Raw genomic sequence first — 24,122 nt, 5'->3', positions numbered from 1 at the left:
GCATTTTCCTTAGAGTGGGTCTGATGAGCTTGTGGCAACAACAGAGGAAAAGTTCCTGTTCGTACAACTATTTAATAAGTTAATAGCATATTATTATGTGTGATGCCGTAATTTACTTGTAAGAACTTGCTTAGTTAAATTTTATGAGGACCATGTCTAAATATTATTGAATTGAAAAGATATTCTATGGATTCAATGTAAAGATATTTACGTTCAAATTAAAAAAATTATTTACGCGTGATATTCATATGGTTATTTTATATTAAAACTTGTAAAGTATGACTTAAAAGTTATCAGAGGGTAGTTTGGTTATTGTTTAATTTTGTATGCGCTATGTGGTCTTTTAGCGTCTGAAGGACAGTATAGTCTTTTATTGGTTTTTTAACCCAAGTATAAAATGTTTATTTAGAGAGTTAGGGTAAGTGGTGGTGCATTTTTGCCTTTTCTCTTTTGTTTCTCTATTCTTTGTATAAAAGTGTTGTGTTTTGTGCTTTAGTCAAGCCAGAGAGAAATCCTCTGGTTTTCTCCAGTCAAATGAGCGGTTTGAGTCTAGTGGAAGGCTTGTATTGGAGTTTGGTTTCACGACAGGCTGTAGTCATGTGTGGTTTCACAGAAGGTCTATAAGTTGTACTTGTTTATGCTTAATAATGGATTTGATTATAGCCTCATCTCTGCCTTGAACCAATTATTTTCAGTGTTCTTTTTCTTGCTAATCTGTTAATGTCCTTGCATATGTTCTTGCTAATCTTGTTTATTGCTATTTTTATTCTTGGCTAAAATATTCATAAAAAAACCTACTATGAAATTAACAAATGGTATCAGAGCCAATATGGTTCTTTATTTTGAATATTTTGTTGAATCTTGGTTGATCTTTAGTGTTATTGTACAAATCGTTGTTTGTATATGCTTTCTATTATTGTTAATCTCGTTTCTCGTTAAAAGATTGAAAGAAAATTGTTAGTGAACAATTATGGGTCATACCAAAATTGATATTAAGAGCTTTGATGGCAAGTGTGACTTCAACATGTGGAGAAAGAAGATGCATGCAGTCCTAGTGCATTAGAAATACCTAGGGGCTTTGGGAAAACAATTTGATTTCCTTGAAGGAATGACTAATCTTGAGAAAGCTGAGGTAATGGAAACAGCTTATCATTTGCTTATTTTGCATTTATCTAATAATGTCTTGCGTAAAATTGATGATGTTGATACTGTTGCGAAAGTTTGGTTAAAATTAGAATCCTTGTGTATGATTTACTTGAAAGAATAGTTGTTTGGGTTTAAAATGGATTTTGCTAAGTTTTTAGATGATTACCTTGATGATTTTCATAAAATTATTATTGATATGAATAGAATTGAATTAAAAAAAAATCAGATCAAAATCAGACTATAACAAATTTGAATTCTTTACTTGAATCCTTTAGGAATGTTAAAACTACTACAAAAAAAAATCAGGCTCCATAATGATCTTAGGAGCTTCATGGAGTTTTAATTTTTTTTAAATTCTAAACAAAGAAATGTTAAAATTTTAATTTATGGGATAATGATTATATTTAATTATTTTTTGTTAAATAACTACAATTATGTTGTGCATGGCTTCGATATAAAATTTTTTTTCAATATATTTAAATATAAAAAAAAAAAAGTTTCCTTTATTTCTTCATTATTCACTCCTCAACAAGTAAAATGGTTGTGTTAATAGACTCACAAAATTTAAGTCATGACATATTTTATCACTAAAATGTGAATGTATGAAAAATACAAAAACCATAAAATATATGCAAGAAACACTCGTTCCAAGAAATTGATATACCCAATCAAATATTCTAAGTTTAGGGTTGTCGTTCAAATAAATCATTATAATTTTAAAGAAAATATGAACTTTAAAAATATAAACTTATAGTTTTGTTACTATAAAACGGTTTACAAACAAAAAGACAACCACATCATTTATAAGATAACCATACAAGGAGAAAGATTATTTCCCCTTTTTTTCTTTAATAATAACTTCCTCCATTGAACTTTAAAAATGGTATTTTCCTATATTTTGTCATACTTCTCTTAGTGAATTTCGTTAAAAATTATAATAAATGTATTAAAAAGATGAAAATGCCCTTATTATTTTTTTAAATGGTTATTAAAACTAAATAATATTTTGCCCAAGCAATTTATTAAATGCATTTCCCCATTAGTTTATATAAATTTTAGGTTAATAATTATTAATATATAAATTTTAAATAGTTCACCTATGGGCGAATGCCATTCATGAACTAATCAAGTTGAATTCTAACAAAATGATATTGGGATTGTAAAATTTGATTAGAATATTAACAAGATGATGTAATTACAATTAAAATTAAACCATTTCAATGCAGCTTCAATCATAATCACATCAAAGTAATGTAATTCCAAACAACTTTTAACCCCACTGTCGCTCAACTCCCACTTTTTCCCAAGAAGAAGTCATCCAAATGCACCATAGAAACCACATCTAATAAGAAATTAAAAAAAAAAAAAAACCAAGCATAGATTTTACCTTAAATGAGATTAAGCAGCCACTCGCAAACACCATGGAATCTACCATCGGTTTGACTTTGAAATGACTAGCCATTTATATAAGAAAAGGGGAAGAAGAATGAAGCAAAATGGACATGCATGTGCATAAAGGTAAGAATCAAAGCAAGAAGGAGAACCACATGAGAAGGATGAGAGTTTATACCTACTCCTTTGCTTTGTTTCTTGATGTAGGATGATGAAAGAAGTCTCTCACTTGAAAGAATCTCCAAAGGATTGCACCATTAGACATTTCTTCCTCCTTGGCTAAGACTTAGCTAGAGAAAGGGGAGAGGATTTTTGGTTACATGAGAGAGTGAATTAGTTAGAATGAACTTGGTTCCTCTAAAAAAAACTAAATGCATACTTATATATTGATGGCTAGTTAACAATTATAAAATTGTTAATTGGTCCCTTTAAAATTTTAATTTAAAATATGACTATGCACATATATCAATTATATACTTTAGCCACTCTAATTCCACCTCACTAATATTTTAACTTTTAAAATGTTACTTTTAACCCATATAATACTTTATATGATATTAATTTTAATTATCCTACTGAAGATGCTAGCAAATCCCAGATAATTAATTCTCGCTTTCAAAAATTTGGTTTATTGGTGTGACCTTTCAGATTTACCATGACTTCGTTGTGAGTCCTTTTTTGGATAATCTAAAAGTATATCCAAAAACTCTATGACTATGATAAACATTTACCAATGTGTCATAACTCCTAAACTACGATAAAAAAATATTCCATTGAACCTAATATCCCCTATTGTAATTCCATATAGTTAAGACCTTTCTGTTGTTCAATCCTGGTTGATTTTGGACTCATAGTTTGTCAAAGTCATAATTTTGATTTTGTACAAATCATCGATTGATGTATTTGGAACACGTTATCACGAACATCCTTTGTATGAATTATATTATACTTTGACCAAAGATTTTGGTTTTCAATATTTATCGACTTTTGTTCCAAAGCTTATATCAGGATCGAATCAACGAATATCCTGAAGCCAACATTTTTTGAGTTAACAAATCTTATTTTGATCATCATTCATCTTTGTATTCAAACAATGCATAACAATATGACATTTCATATGGAATATGGTTAGCCCTATATTTACACACTATATGAATTGTGCACATCCTATCAGATCTGATCATGACATCTCAGGTTAAATGATTACTTCATACACTAATACAATCTACAATAAGTCATTAATTATAATTTAATGACTATATGAGTTATCATTATTACTTACGCTTGAAAATTAGTTATTTAATTGTTAATTCATACTAATGTCTTAATGACATAACTATCATCATCATCTACACAACATCATCTCATAATATTTAATAAAGACGTTCAGTATACCTATTATGCAATATTATTGCTCAACTTATATCATGTTTGTAGGAAATAATTCGATGATTCAGTTTATATACTAAATGAGTCATCTAAACCGCTCATGTACATACTTTATATTAATACAAATAAAAAAAATAGTTTACGCATATGAACAAATGAATTATTTCTTTTATTAATAAATTATTATAAATGAAGATATAAGATAAAATACCTTAAAATCGATAAAATGAATGTTTTTTAAACCATGCACACACAATTTACAGATTGTGGACGACAAAGGTTCATGCCCATGAACAATGCAAATGGCAAAAAAAGTTGGGGGAGTGGTTCGAAAGTAGAGCTCCACAAAATGCTACTTGGCATCTTGAGGAAGGGGAAAGATAACGACAGGGCAATGAAGGTAGTGATACTCAAAATTTTTGAAATCTTTTAATTGAACGAGAAGAGGAAGAAAGAAAAAAAGGGAAGAAAGAGGAATAAAATTAAATCTTTTTATTTTTTCAAAATAATTTTAATGAAAAGATGACTTTGATATCCTCTTGAAAAATAGAAAAATATGAACTTTCATTGAGGGAAAAAATGAGTGGGGAGAAATAGTTATTCTCTCATGTCTCAACAATAGATTTATCTTGAAAACTTTGATTCAAACAAATTCTAGGATAGAGGAAAGAAGATTAAAGTATATGCCATGAACTTGACACGCTATTAATCATTATCGCATCTTTCACTGCATTAACTCAACATTTATATTATTAGCATTATAAATATATACCCATGATAAAATTTAAAATATGTCCAAAGACAATTGCGGCTAAATATTTATAAACAATTGATTGAAGGCCAAAAGAGTTTTTTCCACCCAAGATTTACTTAAAAGTAATTTTGAGATTTAGTTATTAAATTCAATCAAATTTATTAATTGTAAAAGATAAAATCGTTATTTTATTAGTAAATTTTAAAAATCTTAATGTTTATATTATTTTCTTATACTAATTTAAAAAATTAATAATTTTTTTTAAGATTAAGTTTTGAAAAATTTATTTTTCACTTAACTTTAAGTTGTATACTTTTCAAAATTTTCCTTTTACAACTACCCCCAAACATTTTGATCCTTTGTTTCACCCCTCATTTTTAGGTTTTATTTTCAGTGACTCTAAGGAATTCAGTTGTTGATTGATCCTCATCATCAAATTGTTAGCCTTGAATTGGTTCATCGTCTAGAGTATGCTTCGTCATCCAGAAACATAGACAAAAGACGATGCTTTGTAGTTTAGAAGAGTTGACAAAGAACCACATTTTATAGTTCAAATCTAAAAGATGTTTCATAATCCATATCTAAACGACACTTCTTCACCCAAATGTCTTCTTTTCCTTGGATTTTCAAATGACACTCTTTTTATCGAATCAAAAGACGTTGTCCTTTCATTATTCAGATATCGTCCATTTATTATATTAGTTTTTTAAATCCCAAAGAGAGGATGACAACTTTTTAAAATTTAATCTTAAAAAAATTATTATTTTTTCAAATAAATGAGAAAAAATGATATTAAATTTTAAAGTTTTAGAATTTATAAGTAAAATAATGGTTTTACTTTTATATTTAATTAAAAATTTAAAAGTAAATTAGTGTTTAAATTTTTGAAGTCTCGTGGCGAAACTTCGTAAATAGACTAAAATTTGGGTGGGAACGACTCTTTTGGCTTTGATTGAAGAATTGGGAATCGAAAAAGTGATGAGATGGCAGTGGGATGCAATAATAATAATACAGTAATCCACGTGTCAATGCACGTGGCAGAATATCCACAAACACAAGCAGAAACAACCATCGCCCTTTTCTGCTCCGTCTGTGTCTTTCTTCTATTCTCTCTCGCTTCCTTTCTCCAGTCTCCACCCCACCAAAACTTTCCCTTTAGCCATTTCGTAATTAAGTTCGTGCAACAACGAAAAAAAATAAAAAATAAAAAAACACACGCAAACGCAAAGGCCTCGTCGGTTTCTCTCTTTCACGCCCCCACGCAATTCACAACGCCAAACGAACGAAACTTGCACAACAAAAAAGAATAACGACGAGAGAAATTTTAAACTACTTGGGCAGTTACAAGGTAAAATAGTAAAGAGGGTTTGATTTTTCTGTGGGGCTTGCGTTTCTTCCGGGGGGTTTTTTCATGGCGAAGAAGCGGAAATCAGACGTCACGCGCCTTGATGAAGTTGACCGTGCCATGTATACCACCTTCTGCAGCGCCGCCAACTCGCTTTCGCAGCTCTACTCACAGGCGATGAACCACCAGCGCCTCAGCTTTCAAGGCGGAGAACGACACGCGCTGGTGTGCTTTCATTTCTCATCTAGAAGTTTTATTTTTCAAATTTTTCTTTTTTGATTTGATGTGTTTTTATATCAATTTTTTTTTTTTTTTGCTTTAATTGTTATTTGATTTTGTGAGAAGGTTGGGAATTTGTACGTTTCAGTCCTTTTATTTGATGCTGGTTCATTAGCTGTGCTAATTATCTGGTTGATGAGCTCGTGTCTATTTGGTTGGTAAGAAAATGGAAGAGAAAAGTCAATATTTTGTATGTTTTTGGCCATTCTGTGTTAACTATTTGTGTTCATTATCTGGTTGATGAACTGGTATCTGCTTCGTTGGTGAGATAATGGAAGAGACAATATGAGAAAAGTTAATGTTTTATGATTTTGAATTTGTTCTAAAAAAGCTTGGAAGTTGTAAAGGCTAAGCTGTGCCAAGGTTTTTATTTTTATTTTTTTATATTTTTTTGCGTAAAACTTTCATGATTCTTGTCGGTGAACAAAAAGTATTACCTTCTGTGCACTTGCCTGGAAGCATAATTTTTTTGGAGTCATCTCTCAATTTCATGTTTTTTTTTGAGCAATTCTGTAAAAGTATGTCTCATTCCTTGCAGTGCCAAAGATTTATTTGGTACTTAAAAAAGGGACCTTTGGTCTTAAAAGTATGTCTACTTCCAAGATTTTGATGTGAAGTTTTGCAACTCATAACTATTTAGGCTTAGCTTAATTTAGTGATTTGTGGTTCTTTTGATTGTTTGTTATATTGCTCAAATTCATGAACATTTTCCTGCAATAAAAAAGGGCAAAGAGATGCAGAATGATGTAACCGTTGTAAAGGGTCAATGTTTGTCATGTTCAGTTAATAATTTTAATCGGTTTGTTTAAGTAGTGATAGAACAAATTCTAGTGTGTTCAACTTAGTGGTTGCTTGCAACTTTCTCTCCCACGTTTGAAATAGCAAAGAAGTTATCACATTCGTGAAGCTTCGCCTTGTTCTTGTTTCTGCATGCATAAAGAGAGAGGGGAAGATGCATATTGAAATTCGCTCTGTAAATGAAATTATGAAATTTTTTATCTTGTTGAAATTGGCTAATCCTTTTCTTTTTTTGGTTTTGCATTTTTTTTCTGACCTTTTTTCACTTTAACCAAGCAGCTTTTTGCTTAAAATTAACTATGAAGTTTTGCACCTTTTCCTTGGCTTGGAAATTTCGTATCTTTTTTTACTTGTACATGTATTCTTTACTCTCTGATTGGTCACTTTCTTAGGTACTTACAAAAGTATATTTTACTTTCCTTGTGGATGAGGCATATTGGATGTTGATTTTTTTAATGAATTCAATAACTTATAAAGAAATGATTTCTTAGCTTCCACATTGATGGTGCAATTTAGCATCTTATTACTTTGATGCCTTTCCATGCTCTTGTTCACCTTAGTTTTCTGTATGAATAAGTTTCTTCTCAATGTTGCTATATCAACATATCTTTCTCATGAATTAAGTTATTTACTGATGTATTTCCAAATGAAAGAAAGCATAACCGCAGGCTCCAGTCTGTTATTGTATTTCCCACTTTGATGATTCTCATGAACTGTTTCTCTTTCATTTGACATGTTGGTGTTGGCTATAATGACTTTTATACTCTTAATTGCCATTTTCTGTTTTGGTGGATGCCACCAGTTTACTTATTTTATTGATGTGATTTATACTTACGCATTACTCCTGTTATTTCAGGAGAAACTTTATCAAAGGATTTTGAGGCAGCAAGAAGAAGGATCACAAGTTACAACCATAGATATTGTTGCTTATTTGCAGGTTTCTTTAATTAATCCTCATTTAGTGATTTTGTCACATGCTTTTGCTGTCCTGATACATCGATAATATTGTTGTCTTAATATGTGTCCTAAGACAATATTTTATAGGCATTTAGGGAGGAGATTTTCATTTCAGATGCATGTTTCATGCTGGTACTAATTAAATTGTACATGGTTATGGAATCATTTGCAAGGTATTTAGGACATAAATTTTATCTAAAAGGGTAGTCGGTCCTTAATATATTCTGTATTCATTTCATTGATTGATGTCCATAATCTTGTAGTAGTGTCTCAAAAAGAGATGAGGTATTGTGTTTGGCTTTATAATTTTTAGAAATACCTGAGATTGTCTTTTGTTAGGTTTTATTAATTTTCATTGATATGATTTCAGATTTCTTGTGTGATCATCCAGATCTTCAAAGACAAATAGAAGAATTTGATTCACTTGGTGAAATAGATTTACCTCTGAAATGGTTTTCTGATGTTTTTGTAGAATGAGCTCGAATATGGAGCAGAGGAGCCTCCTGTGTCTCCCAGGTTGCCTATTCGACATGAACATCCCCAAAGTGGATTACATAATTTAGGGATTCCGATGGCTTCTATTCCATGGATGCCATCAGCAGCAGGGCCTGGCATCCGTTGTGGACAACCAGATCATCAAGTGAAGAACTCAGTTTTCTCGAATGCTCTCTCAAGCCCTGTTGGCCACAGCCTTCAACAGTACCAGTTGTCACAAGGGGGCTACCAAATGTCATCTGGAAATGGTTCTCGGAATAGAGACACTAACAGTTTACATCCCAGTTCTCCCAGTTTTGAATCCATGGACATGCATGCAGATAGTCCAGGCCACCAATTCCCTTACTGAAATTTATGTGCTTTCTTACATGTTTTTTCTTGTTGTGTGATGATTAGAAACTTTGAAAATTCACTACAAATGTAGTACAATTTCCATTTAATATATTAGCTATATCACCCCTCTCCATGAATGACTGCATTTTCCTTAGAGTGGGTCTGATGAGCTTGTGGCAACAACAGAGGAAAAGTTCCCGTTCGTACAACTATTTAGTGAGTTAATAGCATATTATTATGTGTGATGCCGTAATTTACTTGTAAGAACTTGCTTAGTTAAATTTTATGAGGACCATTTCTAAATATTATTGAATTGAAAAGATATTCCATGGATGAAATGTAAAGATATTTAAGTATGGTCATTACAGAATTTACACAAAAACGTTCAAATTAAAAAAATTATTTCCGCGTGATATTCATATGGTTATTTTATATTCAAATTTGAAAAGTATGGCTTAAAAGTTATCAGAGGGTAGTTTGGTTATTATTTAATTTTGTATGCGCTATGTATGGTTATTTTATATTCAAATTTGTAAAGGATGGCTTAAAAGTTATCAGAGGGTAGTTTGGTTATTGTTTAATTTTGTATGCGCTATGTGGTCTTTTAGCGTCTGAAGGACAGTATAGTCTATTTTTGGGTTTTTAACCTAAGTATAAAATGTTTCTTTAGAGAGTTAGGGTAAGTGGTGGTGCATTTTTGCCTTTTCTCTTTCGTTTCTCTATTCTTTGTGTAAGAGTGTTGTGTTTTGTGCTTTAGTCAGGCCAGAGAGAAATCCTCTGGTTTTTTCCGATCAAATGAGTGTTTTGAGTCTAGTGGAAGGCTTGTATTGGAGCTTGGTTTCACAATAGGCTATTGTCATGTGTGGTTTCACAGAAGGTCTATAAGTTGTACTTGCTTATGCTTAATAATGGATTTGATTATAGCCTCGTCTCTGCCTTGGATGTAGGGTTTCAAATCGAAACTTGAACCAATTATTTTCGATGCTCTTTTTCTTGCTAATTTGTTGATGTCCTTGCATATGTTCTTGCTAATCTTGTTTATTGCTATTTTTATTTTTGGCTAAAATATTCATAAAAAACCCTAATCTAAAATTAACAAATGGTATTAGAGCCAATATGGTTCTTTATTTTGAATATTTTGTTGAATCTTGGTTGATCTTTAGTGTTATTGTACAAATCGTTGTTTGTATATGCTTTCTATTATTGTTAATCTCGTTTCTTGTTAAAAGATTGAAAGAAAATTGTCAATGAACAATTATGGGTCAGACCAGAATCGATATTAAGAGGTTTGATGGCAAGTGTGACTTCAACATGTGGAGAAAGAAGATGCATGCAGTCCTAGTGCATCAGAAATATGCAAGGTTTTTGGGAAAACAATTTGATTTCCTTGAAGGTATGACTAATCTTGAGAAAGCTGAGGTAATGGAAACAACTTATTGTTTGCTTATTTACTGTTGCGAAAGTTTGGTTAAAATTAGAATCCTTGTGTATGATTTACTTGAAAGAATAGTTGTTTGGGTTTAAAATGGATTTTGCTAAGTTTTTAGATGATAACCTTGATGATTTTCATAAAATTATTATTGATATGAATAGAATTGATTAAAAAAAAATCAGACCAAAATCAAACTATAATAATTTTGAATTCTTTACTTGAATCTTTAAGGATGTTAAAACTGTTATAAAATATGATAAAGAATCTTTATCGTTGGATGAGGTTTTGGGTGCTTTAAGGTCTAAAGATTTAATAATAAAATTTGAAAAGAAATCCATTAATGAGGGTTTTCAAGTTAGAGTTAGAACGGAAAAGAGAAATAACCAAAGGAATAAGAAATTTGTTAGATCTAAGTTAAGATCAAAGAAAACTTATTGGTTGTCATAAAGAAGGCCATTTTAAAAAGAATTGTCCAGAGAAAAAAAACATACATGCCAACAAACCCGAATATCAAGAACTAGCAAATTTTCTTGAAGGGCATGAATGTGTAAAAGTGTTAGTTCTTTTTTAAAAAGGGTTAGATGAAGAGTGGGTAATGAACTTTAGTTGTACTTTTCATATGAAACTTAGGAAAGAATGTTTTACTGATTTGAAATTTAGGAAAGAATGTTTTACTGCCCTGTCAGTGTGGTCTACCAGTTGGCAAATGTCATCTCGATATGTCTTACAAAGAACGTGTGGGCAGTCGTCCAACGTTGTGAAACAATTACATAGTGATCATCCTGGTGTCGATATAACATAGCCAAGAAAGAATCGACATGCTAAAATGGTATAAAAAACTTGATTGTGTTAGTTATTGACAAATATATAAAACTTTTAACCAATTTATATAGTTCACATAACTTAAATCGTCGGTTAGCCACTCGCGCAACCCTACCACAATCTGTCAGAAACTATATTTCGACTTCGCTCCAATGAAGTAAACTTTATGCTCATCAAATGTTGCAACTCCAGTGTACCATGTGAGGAAAGATTCCTCACGCTCTACAACAAAGGATGGAATGGTCTGGAGTTGTCATTTCGCCCTCGCTTTGATTGGATTTATATACGGGGTGCAAACGAGCGGATCCTTTCGTATGACCCAACCGTGTACAGTACGAACCAACTGCAAGTACATACAACTGTTAAATCATTATTTTATCTTAAGTAACAATTACAAATTAATCGATTAATGTTATCTTATCCATGTATGCCGGAGGAGGTTTGACTAGAGAATCCTCTATCATAGTCAAGTCAACCATGCGCACCCCTTCGACGGACTACAAAATGATAATTTTGAAATTATCAGTGATTAGTATGTGGGTATTTATATACTAATTATAATAGATATACCTTATCCTAGTTTACATTGAAAACATCCTCTTATAAGTCTTCCCCCTATAAACTAATATCTATTGCCCATTTGCTGGAGCTGGGGATATTAGTAAGTAACCACAACCACTTATCCTAAAAAAGAGACAAAACATTTTTAAATAAACATAATAATTGGAAAGACAAATTGATCAATGACATTTCATTAAAAAATACACTACCTCTACGATCTGGAAAGGTATACGAGGAGAACTCTCGATCGATAATACCTCGGGGCTAGTACACTGTACGAGTGAAAAAAACAAAATGATAAATAATATTTCATATAAAATATAATAACTATAATAATTTTCATATCTCAGGTGGGGAATCTAAAGTAACCGGAGGTCCGACTGAAACACCTTCATGAGTAGGACCCTATATGAATATATAAAAGGAATTAATCAATGACAATTAATTAAAAAATAGAGTGACAACGATAAATGACATACCCCAAATTAGAGAGGTGATGTAACAGAAAGGCCAATCGATATCCCTTTGTACAGACTACCCTAGGGTAATAGTAATAATAACTTGATCAATGACATTTCATATAAAACGTAATAAAAATATAATAACAACATTTAACATTAAATATTTCTAAGAAATTAAATTCAAACCTCATGTAGGTGATGAGATGGTATTGACCTTTCAATGAGGGAGGTTATCTCGACACCATTGTGCTTACCTTCTACAAAGTTAATATAGATGTTAGAGTAACAACGAAATACAATTTTTATAAGAAATAAATGATATGTGACTTTATAACCTGATCGACTAGAGCTGGACATGTACGCGTGACAATTTCCTCCAAATGAGTTAGATGATCCTTTAATCGAGTCATTTGAGAAGACATGTCATCGAGTAATCGAGTCATCTGTGAAGACACCTCCTCATGAAAATAGAAAATCTCACGTAAAATCATAGTGTCCTAGTATGCCAATATAACATCTATTATGGACCAAGTGAGTGATATAGACAGGGGACACTCCTGTGTGATAGGATGGGTAGTACGGTCCTCAACCTCAGAAAGGTCTGCGGTCTTGACCTCTGGGGTTTAAACTATAGGGGTACATGAAGGCTGCTCTATAACGGGGGGTTGAATAGGTTCCTCAAGTGTCCCAGAAGTACCAACCGGTATATCTAAAGGTGGCATGACTGGAGAAACCTTATCTTTTGTCGAGGGAGGCATCAAAGATAATGAGGAAGAATGCGGATCTGGCACACTAGTGTACTCACAAATGTTCGCATACCATGGTCTAGCATTCTCAATTGGTGACAGACGAAGTAGGAATGTGACATCATCCTATCCATTACGATATATAATTCAACATAATTGCAATATTCAATGAATCAATTAACTCAATGATTAACGATTACATACCTGATCATTGGTGAAATTAGTGCCTATATGACTCCAAGTAGGAACATCCTGAGTACACGACCTAAACATCCATGGAAACATATAGATATCAATCATATCAACCCAATCATATAGGGTGTCCAACATCTTCTATATCCAATACTGCAATATAGTCATTAATGCTTAAAATAAATCAATTCATATTTTTGTCGATTAATATATATAATCAATAAATATAAACTTACCTGAAATGCAAAAGGAAATCTATAGAGGTCATATTTATGCATTTTAGACATCCGTCTAGAACAGACTCTTGTGACATCGACTCGTACATCATCTGCCACACTGTAATGCCCTAAGGGTAGAAATTAAACCCATCCAGATGATAAACCAATTATAAGTATTTGACAAATACTTTCTTTTGTCGATCATTCCCTAACAACACTATATATAGGCAATATAGTAAGGTCATCTTGACAGCCTCAATATCTTCATCCCCCCATAGCCTAGCCAAAAAAACATGTTTGATGTCGTGACATTGCACCTTTGGACAACCCCAAAAGTAGGTATCTCTGATCCTATGTTTGGATGAGCGGAGAATATACGAGAAAAGTGTAGTGAGTCAATTAAATGATAGCCCTGTCATCAAGGAAAACTCGAACGAGTTGAATCTCACGTTAACCCCGTTAACCCTAAACCATAACTCATCTTTGACAAAGGGCTGATAAAGCTGACGCAAGAGAAATACATGCACTAACACTCTAGAAAATTTGATATCGGGTAGACGAAGGAGATGCCCAAAACATGTCATCTCAAATAGTTGAAGCTAATTCGAGTTAGTGTTGACCGAATCTTGGACATGGCGGTGCGCTGTACACGACATATAACCTCTGCCTAAAAATGTCTTGATTCATCGAGGATTCGTAGCTCATCTTCGACATGTTTCCTTTTATGAGGAGTATCCTGCAAAAAATTTTGAAAATTGGTAAAAATTTCATAAAAAACATATATATATAAAATGTGGAAATAACAAATAAAAAAAACATAGAAAGATAAAAAATGAAAAAACAATCAAAACAAAAATGAAATTTGAAATCTATACATTTAAATACCTCAGAATGTTAACAATCAAAAAATGATTCGAAAATATGAAAAGTACAGGTTGATACTTCTTAGAAATGACAGAAAATTGAAAAACGAAACTAAAATTTGAATTTTGTATGCTGAAATACTCTAGAATATCAATAATCCAAAAATCACTTAGAAATCTGAAGAATATGAATTAATACATCCTAAAATTGCAAACATTGAAAAAACGAAAATGAAATTCAAATTCTATATGTCAAAATACCTTAGAATGCTAACAATAAAAAAATGACTCTAAAATCTAGAAAATACGAGTCGATATTTTTCAAAAAGAAGAAAAATCTAGAAAATAGAATTGAAATTGGAATTCTATAAATTGAAATACCCTAAAATGTCAACAATCAAAAACTCACTCAAAAATATGAAAAATACAAGTCGATATATTCAAAAATGGTGAAAATAAAAAAAAGTGAAACTGGAATTCGAATTCTATATGTTGAAATCCCTTAGAATATCAACAATTAAAAAATCCTTCGAAAATTTGAAAAATATGAGTTCATCTATCCTAAAATAGTAAAAATCGAAAAAACGAAACTGAAATTCGAATTTTATGCGTTGAAATGCCCTATAATGTCAACAATCAAGAAATTGCTCAGAAATCTGAAAAATACGAATCGATATATCCTAAAATGATGAAAATCGAAAAAACGGAACTAAAATTCGAATTTTAAGCATTGAAATGCCCTAAAATATCAACAATCTAGAAATCGTTCGAAAATATGAGTCAATATATCCTAAAATGATAAAATTCGAAAAAACAAAATTAAAATTTGAATTCTATACGTCGAAATACCCTAGAATGTCAATAATTAAGGAATCGCTTGAAAATCTAAAAAATACGAGTCAATATATCTTAAAATGACGAAATTTGAAAAAACGGAATTGAAATTGGAATTCTATACGTTGACATACTCTAGAATGTCAACAATCGGAAAATCGCTTAGAAATTTAAAAAATACGAATCGATATATCTTAAAACTGTGAAAACCAAAAAAAGGAAACTGAAATTCGAAAACTAAACATTGAAATACTCTAAAAACAAAAAAACCGAAATATCGATTAGAAATTTTGTCATTACATTGTAAAATATGCGTAAAAAAGCACAAAAATGAAAAACCGAATATCAAATTTGAAAACTACATATTATGAAATTCGAAAACTATACTCGAAAAACCCTAGATATGAAAAATATCAATTTACCCCCTTAGAAAATTTCTACTAGGAACAAGTTGAATATTTTTCTTTTACCCCTCAGCAATTTTCTAATCTCTTAGAACCCTTACAGTTTAAAAAAAGTCAATTTCCTCTTAACCTACAGTTTTCACGACATTAGCCTAGGTTTCATGTAATATTTTGAAAAGGAAAATTATCAAAAATGGCCAAAATACCCTCCCACTAAGCAAAAATGCCCAAAGTCACTCTTTTCAAGCAAAAATGCCCAAATTCACTATTCTTAAGCAAAAATGCCCATGACTTTTTCTAAAATGCCAAAATTACCTTTCTCTTCATTTATATAAGGCCAAACGACTATTTCCCACCCAAGGTTTAGCGTTTTCTCAAATGTCCCCCCTTTAACTATGGAAACACCAAACACCTACCCATGGCCGGTTAGATTTAACAAAACCCTAACGGTGATAAGGGTAAAATCGTCATTTTCTCTAGAATATTAAAAATAAACTAAAATAGAATATGTTTTGCCCCCTAAACTTTAAAAACTAAAATTCCCCCAGCCTAAGTTTTAAAAAATCACAGTTTCACCCTCCCGAAGCATTGCCGACAGTCTCCGGCTCCATTGCCGACGGTCTCTCCCTCCCGAAGCATCCTCACCTTCCGGAGATCTCTTTCCTCCCATTTGGACTTCCAATCGGAGTCGGAGAAGCTGTGGAAGACGAAGAACTTCGTCGGACGAAGTTCTTCGTCTTCCTAGTCGTCGTCGTCGTCGTCTGGGAAGATGATGTCTTCCTAGATGAAGACAAGACGACGAGACGACTCGTCGTCCTCTGGGAAGATGAGTCGTCTTTATCTGGGAAGACGATTTCTCTTCCCAGACGGCTTTTCTCTGCATCGGATACGTTGAGGTCGAGTTGAGAGGGGTTGTCGGTGGAAGAGAAACCGTTGGGAGGGGAGGACGGCTGGTGATGGCGTCGGAGAAAGCGACGGAGAAGGGTTTGGAAATAAACCCTAGGGGGGAAAATGCAATCTTTTCAAACTTAGCTTAGGGAAAAAAATGTTAGTTTTTAAACTTTTAGGGGGGAAAATGAGATTAAATTTTTAGGCGTTAGGGTTCTGTTAAATCTAACCGGTCATGGGTGGGTGTTTGGTGTTTCTATAATTAAAGGGGGGACATTTGAGAAAACGCTAAACCTTGGGTTGGAAATAGTCATTTGGCCTTTATATAAACCTCCTCACTCACTAGAAGGGGTTAAATGAAATTTTATTAAAATTAGGGAGGTATTATAATATTAAACATTATAAGAGCATTATAAATTTCTCAATGAAATTTTAGTAATAGATAATTGAGAGGTCAAACGAAATGTTATTAAAATTTGGGGAGCATTTTGATATATCGACTCGTATTTTTCAGATTTCTGAAGAATTTTTCGATTGTTGTCATTCTAGGGTTTTTCAACTTTTAGAATTCGAATTTCAATTCCGTTTTTTCGAATTTCACCGTTTTACGAGATATCAACTCGTATTTTTTAGATTTCTGAATAATTTTTCGATTGTTGCCATTCTAGGGTTTTCCAACTTTTAGAATTCGAATTTCAGTTCTGTTTTTTCGAATTTCACCGTTTTACGATAGATCAACTCGTATTTTTCAGATTTTTGAAGAATTTTTTGATTGTTGTCATTCTAAGGTATTTCAACTTTTAGAATTCGAATTTCAGTTTTTCGAATTTCACCGTTTTATGATATATCGACTCGTATTTTTCAGATTTTCGAAGAATTTTTCGATTATTACCATTCTAGTGTATTTCAACTTTTAGAATTCAAATTTCAATTCTGTTTTTTTGAAATTCACTGTTTTATGATAAATCGACTCGTATTTTTCAGATTTTCGAAGAATTTTTCTATTATTGCCATTCTAGGGTATTTCAACTTTTAGAATTCGAATTTCAGTTCTGTTTTTTTGAAATTCACCGTTTTACGATAGATCGATTCGTATTTTTCAGATTTTTGAAGAATTTTTTTATTGTTACCATTCTAGGGTATTTCAACTTTTAGAATTCGAATTTCAGTTCTGTTTTTTTGAAATTCACCGTTTTATAATATATCGACTCGTATTTTTCAGATTTCTGAAGAATTTTTTTATTATTGTCATTCTAGGGTATTTCAACTTTTAGAATTCAAATTTTACCATTTTACGATACATCACTCAAATCACATATAGAATGAAATCAAATACATATCTATATATAATGATAGATGAAGTACATCGTACACATACGCACATACAATAAATATATACATACGAACATATGAAGAACGATAAACAAACAACGAGGTAACTAAATATACATCCGTGAGCTACTCGATACAGTAAAAATACAACTGCGATGCTAAACGTCGATGCATAGAGGTAGACGACTCTTGGGGAAAATCGTAGCTCCGTGACAACGGCAAACACTAAAAAAAACGTAACATAAACACGCCACAGTCACCGAAGCCCAATCCCTACTGAGGGACATTCGTCGCTCGATACAAAGCAAGGGAATCACGTCGTGGAGTCCTCCCAGAAGCTATCCAAAAACTTGTCGCGTCTAATAACGTGAGAATGAATGTCAAATACGGTCACATACGCTGCTCAAGAGACCCCATATTCCCCAAATATGATACCTCCGAATCGTATACCGTAATCGACCACTCACGGAAATCTATAACTCCGATGACCCAATGTGAGTTGTTGAAGTTTATAGGGATGTAAACCTATAAATAGTGACAAATTTTAGTTAATTATCGTTGTCGTCAACCAATTCAATGTAATAGAAATATATATATACTATACCTGATCGACCATCTCCCATGGTTTGTACAACAATCCCGGGGTATATGCTGCCTCAACCATCCTCGTGAAGAGCCCCGAAAACTCAAACTCGTCAATCGGTGTGGTTTGCCAACTCTTCCAAGCCATCTCAATATGACCTCCGAAGAATGTGTGGGCAGTCGTCCAACGCTGGGAAATAGTCGCACGGTGCTCGTCCTAGTGCCAACGTAATAAAGCCAAAAAAGAACCCATATGCTAAAATGGTATAAAAAACTTTTTACCAAATTATATAGTATTGACAACTCACATCATCGGTCAACTACTCGCGTAACTCTACAACAAGCCTCCAAAAGCTATCCTTCGACTTCGATCCTATGAAGTAGACATCATGTGTGTCAGAAGCCGCAGCTCTGGTATACCATGTGAGGAAAGATTCCTCACGCTCTGACGCAGAGGATGGAATCGTCGTAAGTTGTTGTTTCGCCCTCCCTCTGAGTGGATTTGTATGCGGGGTGCGAACCAGCGGACCCTTCCGAACGATCCGATCATGTGCTGTACGAACCAACTGCATGATACAAAAAACTATTAATTCATTATTTCATTCTACAAAATCATACACATTATTCGATTTATATTACCTTCTCTATGTATGTGGGATGAGGTTTAACTGGAGAATCCTGAATCACGGTCAAGTCCATAGCACGTGCTTCCTCGACAGACTGCATAATTATATATAAAAACATCTTAGTGGCATATATTTGTCAATTATATTTATTTATTAATTATAATTGACAAACCTCAATGTGGACGGTCTCAGAAACATCCTCCTGGACGTCCTCCTCTTGTGAACTAATATCCACAAGCTTTTTGGTCGAGCTAGGGATATCAGCAAATAACCATAGTCGCTCGTCCTGAAAAAGAGACAAAACATCATTAAAAAAAATATAATATAATATATTATATATATATTGATCAATGATATTTCTTAAATCCCCATAACCTGGACTTCCGGGGAAGGTATTCGGAGATAACTCTCGATCGATGATATATCAATGTCGATTCCCTATATGCATCAAAAGGAAAAAATGGTAAATGATTTTTCATATAAAATATAATATGAATAATAATTTTCATACCTCCAGTGGAGGATCTAAAGCGATAGGCGATCCGATCGGTTGGCCTTCATGGCAAAGACCCTATACAAATATATAAAATGAATTAATCGATAACAAAACAATATTAAAAATTAAGTTCTATTGATAAGTGACATACCTCAGGTCGGATGGGTGAAGTCACCGAAGGGTCAACCGGTGCCCCATCCTGTCGACTACCCTAAGATAATAGTAATATTAAATCTATTCAGTGACATTTTATATATAACGATATTGTAATATAATAACAACATTAGGGCATTAAATATAAATTTGAAATTACATATGTACCTCATGTGACTGATGGGATGGTATTGCAGTATCAATGGGGGAGGTCGTCCCAATAACATCGTTTATCTCCTGTACAAATGTAATTATAGTTGTTAGAATAATAAGACTCCGTACATTTTTTATAAGTAATAAATTAGAAGTGGGTTTACAACCTGAGTGACGGGTGCTGGACATATGCGCGTGATGATGTCCTCCAAAGAAGTCATACGATCATGTAATCGACCTACATCATCACGTAATCGAGTCATCTGGGATGAGATATCGTCACGAAAACTCGATATCTCACGTAAAATCGTAGCACCCTAGTGTACCAATATAACATCTAATGTCAACGTCGTAGATTGTATAGATGGGGGACATTCATCGGTGACGTGATGGGTAGTACGATCTTCCACTCCAGGATGGTCAGTGGGCAGTGGGCTCTGAACCCCAGGGGGACATAGAGGCTCCTCATATGTCTCGGAGGTCTCCACAGGTATATCTGAATGTCCTGAGATAGGAGAAGCCCCGTCTCCAGTGGCGAGAGGAATCGAAGATGATGAAGATGAATCAACATCCCCTAAACTGGTGTACTCACGGATGTCAACATACCATGATAACCCCTTCTCCATCGGGGACGGACGAAGCGGGAATGTGACATCATCCTAACGATGAAGAGATGTAAGTTAAAATAATTACAACATTAAATGAATTAATCAACTTATTAATTAATAAGTACATATCGGGCCACAAGTGAAAATAATGCCTATATGAGCCCAACTAGGAACGTCCCTCGTACGCCACCTAAACATCCGTGGAGATGTATAGATATCAATAAGATCAACCCAGTCGTGCAAGGTCTCCAACGTCTCATATATCCAATACTGCAATATAATCATTTACGATTTAAATAAATCAATTTATATTTTTTGTAAATTAATATATTATATATATAATATTATAAAACTTACCTGAAATGCGAAAGGAAATCTGTAAAAGTCATATTTACGAATTTCAGGTATCCGTCTGGAACACACTCTCTCACTCGCTTGTGACATAGAATCGTATGTCATCTGCCACACAGCAACGCCCTAAGGGTAGGAATTAAACCCGTCCAGATGATCAACTAACTATAAATAATCTGTGGACACCTTCTTTCGTCGATCATTCCCCAACAAAACCATATGAAGAACATACAATAATGCCATCTTGACAGCGTCAATATCATCATCCCCCCATGACCTCGACAAGAAAACACGCTTTATGTCATGATACTGCACCGTTGAAAAACCTCGAAAGTAAGTAACCCTGATCCTATGTCCGGAGGAGCGAGACATATATGAAGAAACATCAGTCTGTCGACTAAATGAAAGACTTGTCACTAGCGCAAACTCAAACGGGCTAAATCTCACATCAACCCCACTAACCCTAAACTAAAACTAGTCTCTGACAGAGGGTCGATGTAGCTGTCGGAGTAGAAATGCATGAACCAATATCCCAGAGAATTTGATTTCAGGTAAACGAAAGAGATACCCGAAACATGTCCTCTCAAATAGTCGTAGCTGATCCAGGGTCAATGTAGAAGTAATCTGAGATAATACAGTACGTTGTGCACGACATATCGCATCTGTCCGAAAGTGTCTGGACTCGTCGGGGATTCGCAGCTCGTTGTGAACCCGTCTTCTTTTGCGATAAATATCCTGTAACAATTTTAAAAATTTGTTAGACATTCATAAAAATAAATATGTAAACAAATGTATTTGTGGAAAAAACATAAAAAGATGAAAAATACCAAATAATCAAAAAGAAAATGACAAAACTTAACAAATAAGAACTGAAATTCGAGTTCTATACATTCAAATACCCTAGAATGTTAACAATCAAAAAATCGATCGAAAATAACATAATATGAATCAAGATATCTTGAAAGGATGAAAATCGAAAAAAATGAAACTGAAATTTGAATTCTATACTTTGAAATACCTTAAAGTGACGATAATAAAAAAATCGTTCGAAAATCTTGAAAATACGAGTCGATATATCCTGAAATAGTAAAATTCAAAAAAATGAAACTGAAATTCGAATTCTATACGTTGAAATACCTTAAAGTGACGATAATCGAAAAATCATTCGGAGATCTTAAAAATACAAATCGATATATCTTGAAATGGTGAAATTCAGAAAAACGAAACTGAAATTCGAATTATATACTTTGAAATACCTTAAAGTGACGATAATCAAAAAATCGTTCAGAGATCTTGAAAATACGAGTCGATATATCCTGAAATGGTGAAATTCAAAAAAGCGGAACTGAAATTCGAATTTTATATATTGAAATACCTTAAAGTGACGATAATAGAAAAATCGTTCAGAGATCTTGAAAATACGAATCAATATATCCTGAAATGGTGAAATTCAAATTTTAAACGTTGAAATACCTTAAAATGACGATAATCGAAAAATCGTTCGGTGATCTTGAAAATACGAATCGATATATCTTGAAATGGTGAAATTCGAAAAAATGAAACTGAAATTCGAATTCTATACTTTGAAATACCTTAAAGTGACGATAATAGAAAAATCGTTCGGAGATCTTGAAAATACGAATCAATATATCCTGAAATGGTGAAATTCAGAAAAACAAAACTGAAATTCGAATTCTATACTTTGAAATACCTTAAAGTGACGATAATAGAAAAATCATTCGAAAATCTTGAAAATATGAGTCGATATATCCTGAAATGGTGAAATTCGATAAAACGGAACTGAAATTCGAATTCTATACGTTGAAATACCTTTTAATGTTAATAATCGAAAAATTGATCAGAAATGAATCAATACGAGTCGATATATCCTGAAATGGTAAAATTAAAAAAAAGGGAACTGAAATTCGAATTCTAGAAGTTGAACGGTGAAATTTGAAAAAACGAAAATGAAATTCGAAATTTATACGATAAAATACCATAGAATGTGAATAATCAAAAAATCGTTAGATAATTTGAAAAGAAGACTCGATTTATCCTAACACGGGAAAAATCGAAAAAACGGATTTGAAATTCGAACTCTATCAGTTGAAATACCTATGAATGTCACTAACCGAAAAATCATTTGAAAATTTGAAAAAAACGAATCGATATATCATAAAAAGACAAAATACGGAAAAACGCAACTGAAATTCAAAAACACGAATCAATATATCCTATAAACGAAAAAATCGAAATATTAAGTTGAAATTACGTCATTACATCGTAAATTGTGTCAAAAAGCACCAAAATTCGAAAACTCGAATCTCAAATTTGAAAATTACTTATGGAAAAACCCTAAAACAGAAAAAATGGATATAAAATTCGAAAACTATATGATCAAAAACCCTAGATAAGAAAATTTTCAATTTACCCTCTCATGAAAATTCCTTAATTGAAAAGGTCTACTATTATATGACAAATTTCAAAAAAAACCCGCTGTGTTCTAACGAATCTCATCCGACTCCCCAACATTTTAAAAAAGCCACTTTACCCCCCCAACCCATGGTCAACGTCTGCTGCCGTGGGATAAATCGTTTGCTGTGGGAAATGCTGTTCCCATGGTCGGACTACCGATCCTTTCGGCAACCATTTTTGGCCAAATTTTGGTCATTTCTACCTCCAATTTTCACATAAATCAAATCTACACGTTGTATAACACAAAACCCCTCAATCAATTCAACGAAAACAACCAAAAATCAAAATATTTTAAGCATTGTTCAAACCGTAAACCCTAAAATTTTAAACCAAAAAATCTCAATCAAATCTCAATAATATGAGCAATAACTTGATCTCAATCAAACCTTTTTTGCCATTTGCGGTTGTCGGAAAGCAAGAAAATCGGTGGAAATGAGGTTTGACCGTGGGAATGGAGAAAGTTTGAATTTTCTTTGAATTTGCACAGTAAAATGACCGTGGGAAGTGATGAAATTTGTTGTGTTTATATATGAAGGCAGTTTCGTCATTTCACAAAACCTGGGCATTTTTGCTTAAACCTAAATTTTTTGGACAATTTCACTTAGACCCCCTTAATTTTACCTATTTTTGATAATTTCCCTTTTGAAAAAGCTAACCTCCCTTTAACCCACAGGCGATCTCTCTTGCCCGTGGGAAAATTCATTCGGTCCGTTGGATCTATTGTTCCCAGGGACCTAAGCGCCAGTGATTCTAACCCATTTTTTGGCTAAAAAATTGTCGTTTCTTCCTCCAATTTTAATACAAATCAAATCTACACATCCTATAACATAAAACCCCTAAAGAAATTCAATCAAAACAACCAAAAATTAAAACATTTTATGTATTGTTCAAAATCAAAACCCTAAAATTTTAAACCTCAAAATCTCCCTCAAATCTCAATAATCTTAACAATAAAATTGATTCAAACAAGAGTAGGGAAGATATATTAACCTTCTTAGCCATTTTCGATTGCCAAAAAATATGAAATGTCGACATAA

At 32.8% G+C, this 24,122-nt stretch overlaps 1 protein-coding gene across 1 annotated transcript; it reads left to right on the top strand.

The window, feature by feature from the left end:
* The first annotated feature begins 5,769 nt into the window (after window positions 1-5,769).
* On the top strand, window positions 5,770-9,025 carry LOC123211369. The gene is made up of 3 exons (XM_044630059.1): window positions 5,770-6,251; window positions 7,960-8,040; window positions 8,533-9,025. Exons 1-3 carry the CDS (start codon window positions 6,093-6,095, stop codon window positions 8,902-8,904), a joined length of 612 nt encoding a protein of 203 aa, XP_044485994.1. The 5' UTR covers window positions 5,770-6,092; the 3' UTR covers window positions 8,905-9,025.
* Window positions 9,026-24,122: the final 15,097 nt, after the last annotated feature.

The sequence above is a fragment of the Mangifera indica genome, chromosome 1, assembly GCF_011075055.1.
Source record: "Mangifera indica cultivar Alphonso chromosome 1, CATAS_Mindica_2.1, whole genome shotgun sequence".
Taxonomy (NCBI): Eukaryota; Viridiplantae; Streptophyta; class Magnoliopsida; order Sapindales; family Anacardiaceae; genus Mangifera; species Mangifera indica.
The sequence above is the reverse complement of the archived record's forward strand: the minus strand, read 5'-3'. Positions and strand labels throughout refer to the sequence as shown.

Excerpts from the sequence above, each read along its gene's own strand:
- LOC123211369 (XM_044630059.1), top strand. The coding sequence starts at position 6,093 with ATGGCGAAGAAGCGGAAATCAGACGTCACGCGCCTTGATGAAGTTGAC. Across the intron at positions 6,252-7,959 it reads GCGGAGAACGACACGCGCTG|GAGAAACTTTATCAAAGGAT; the intron begins GTGTGCTTTCAT and ends CTGTTATTTCAG. Across the intron at positions 8,041-8,532 it reads ATATTGTTGCTTATTTGCAG|AATGAGCTCGAATATGGAGC; the intron begins GTTTCTTTAATT and ends ATGTTTTTGTAG.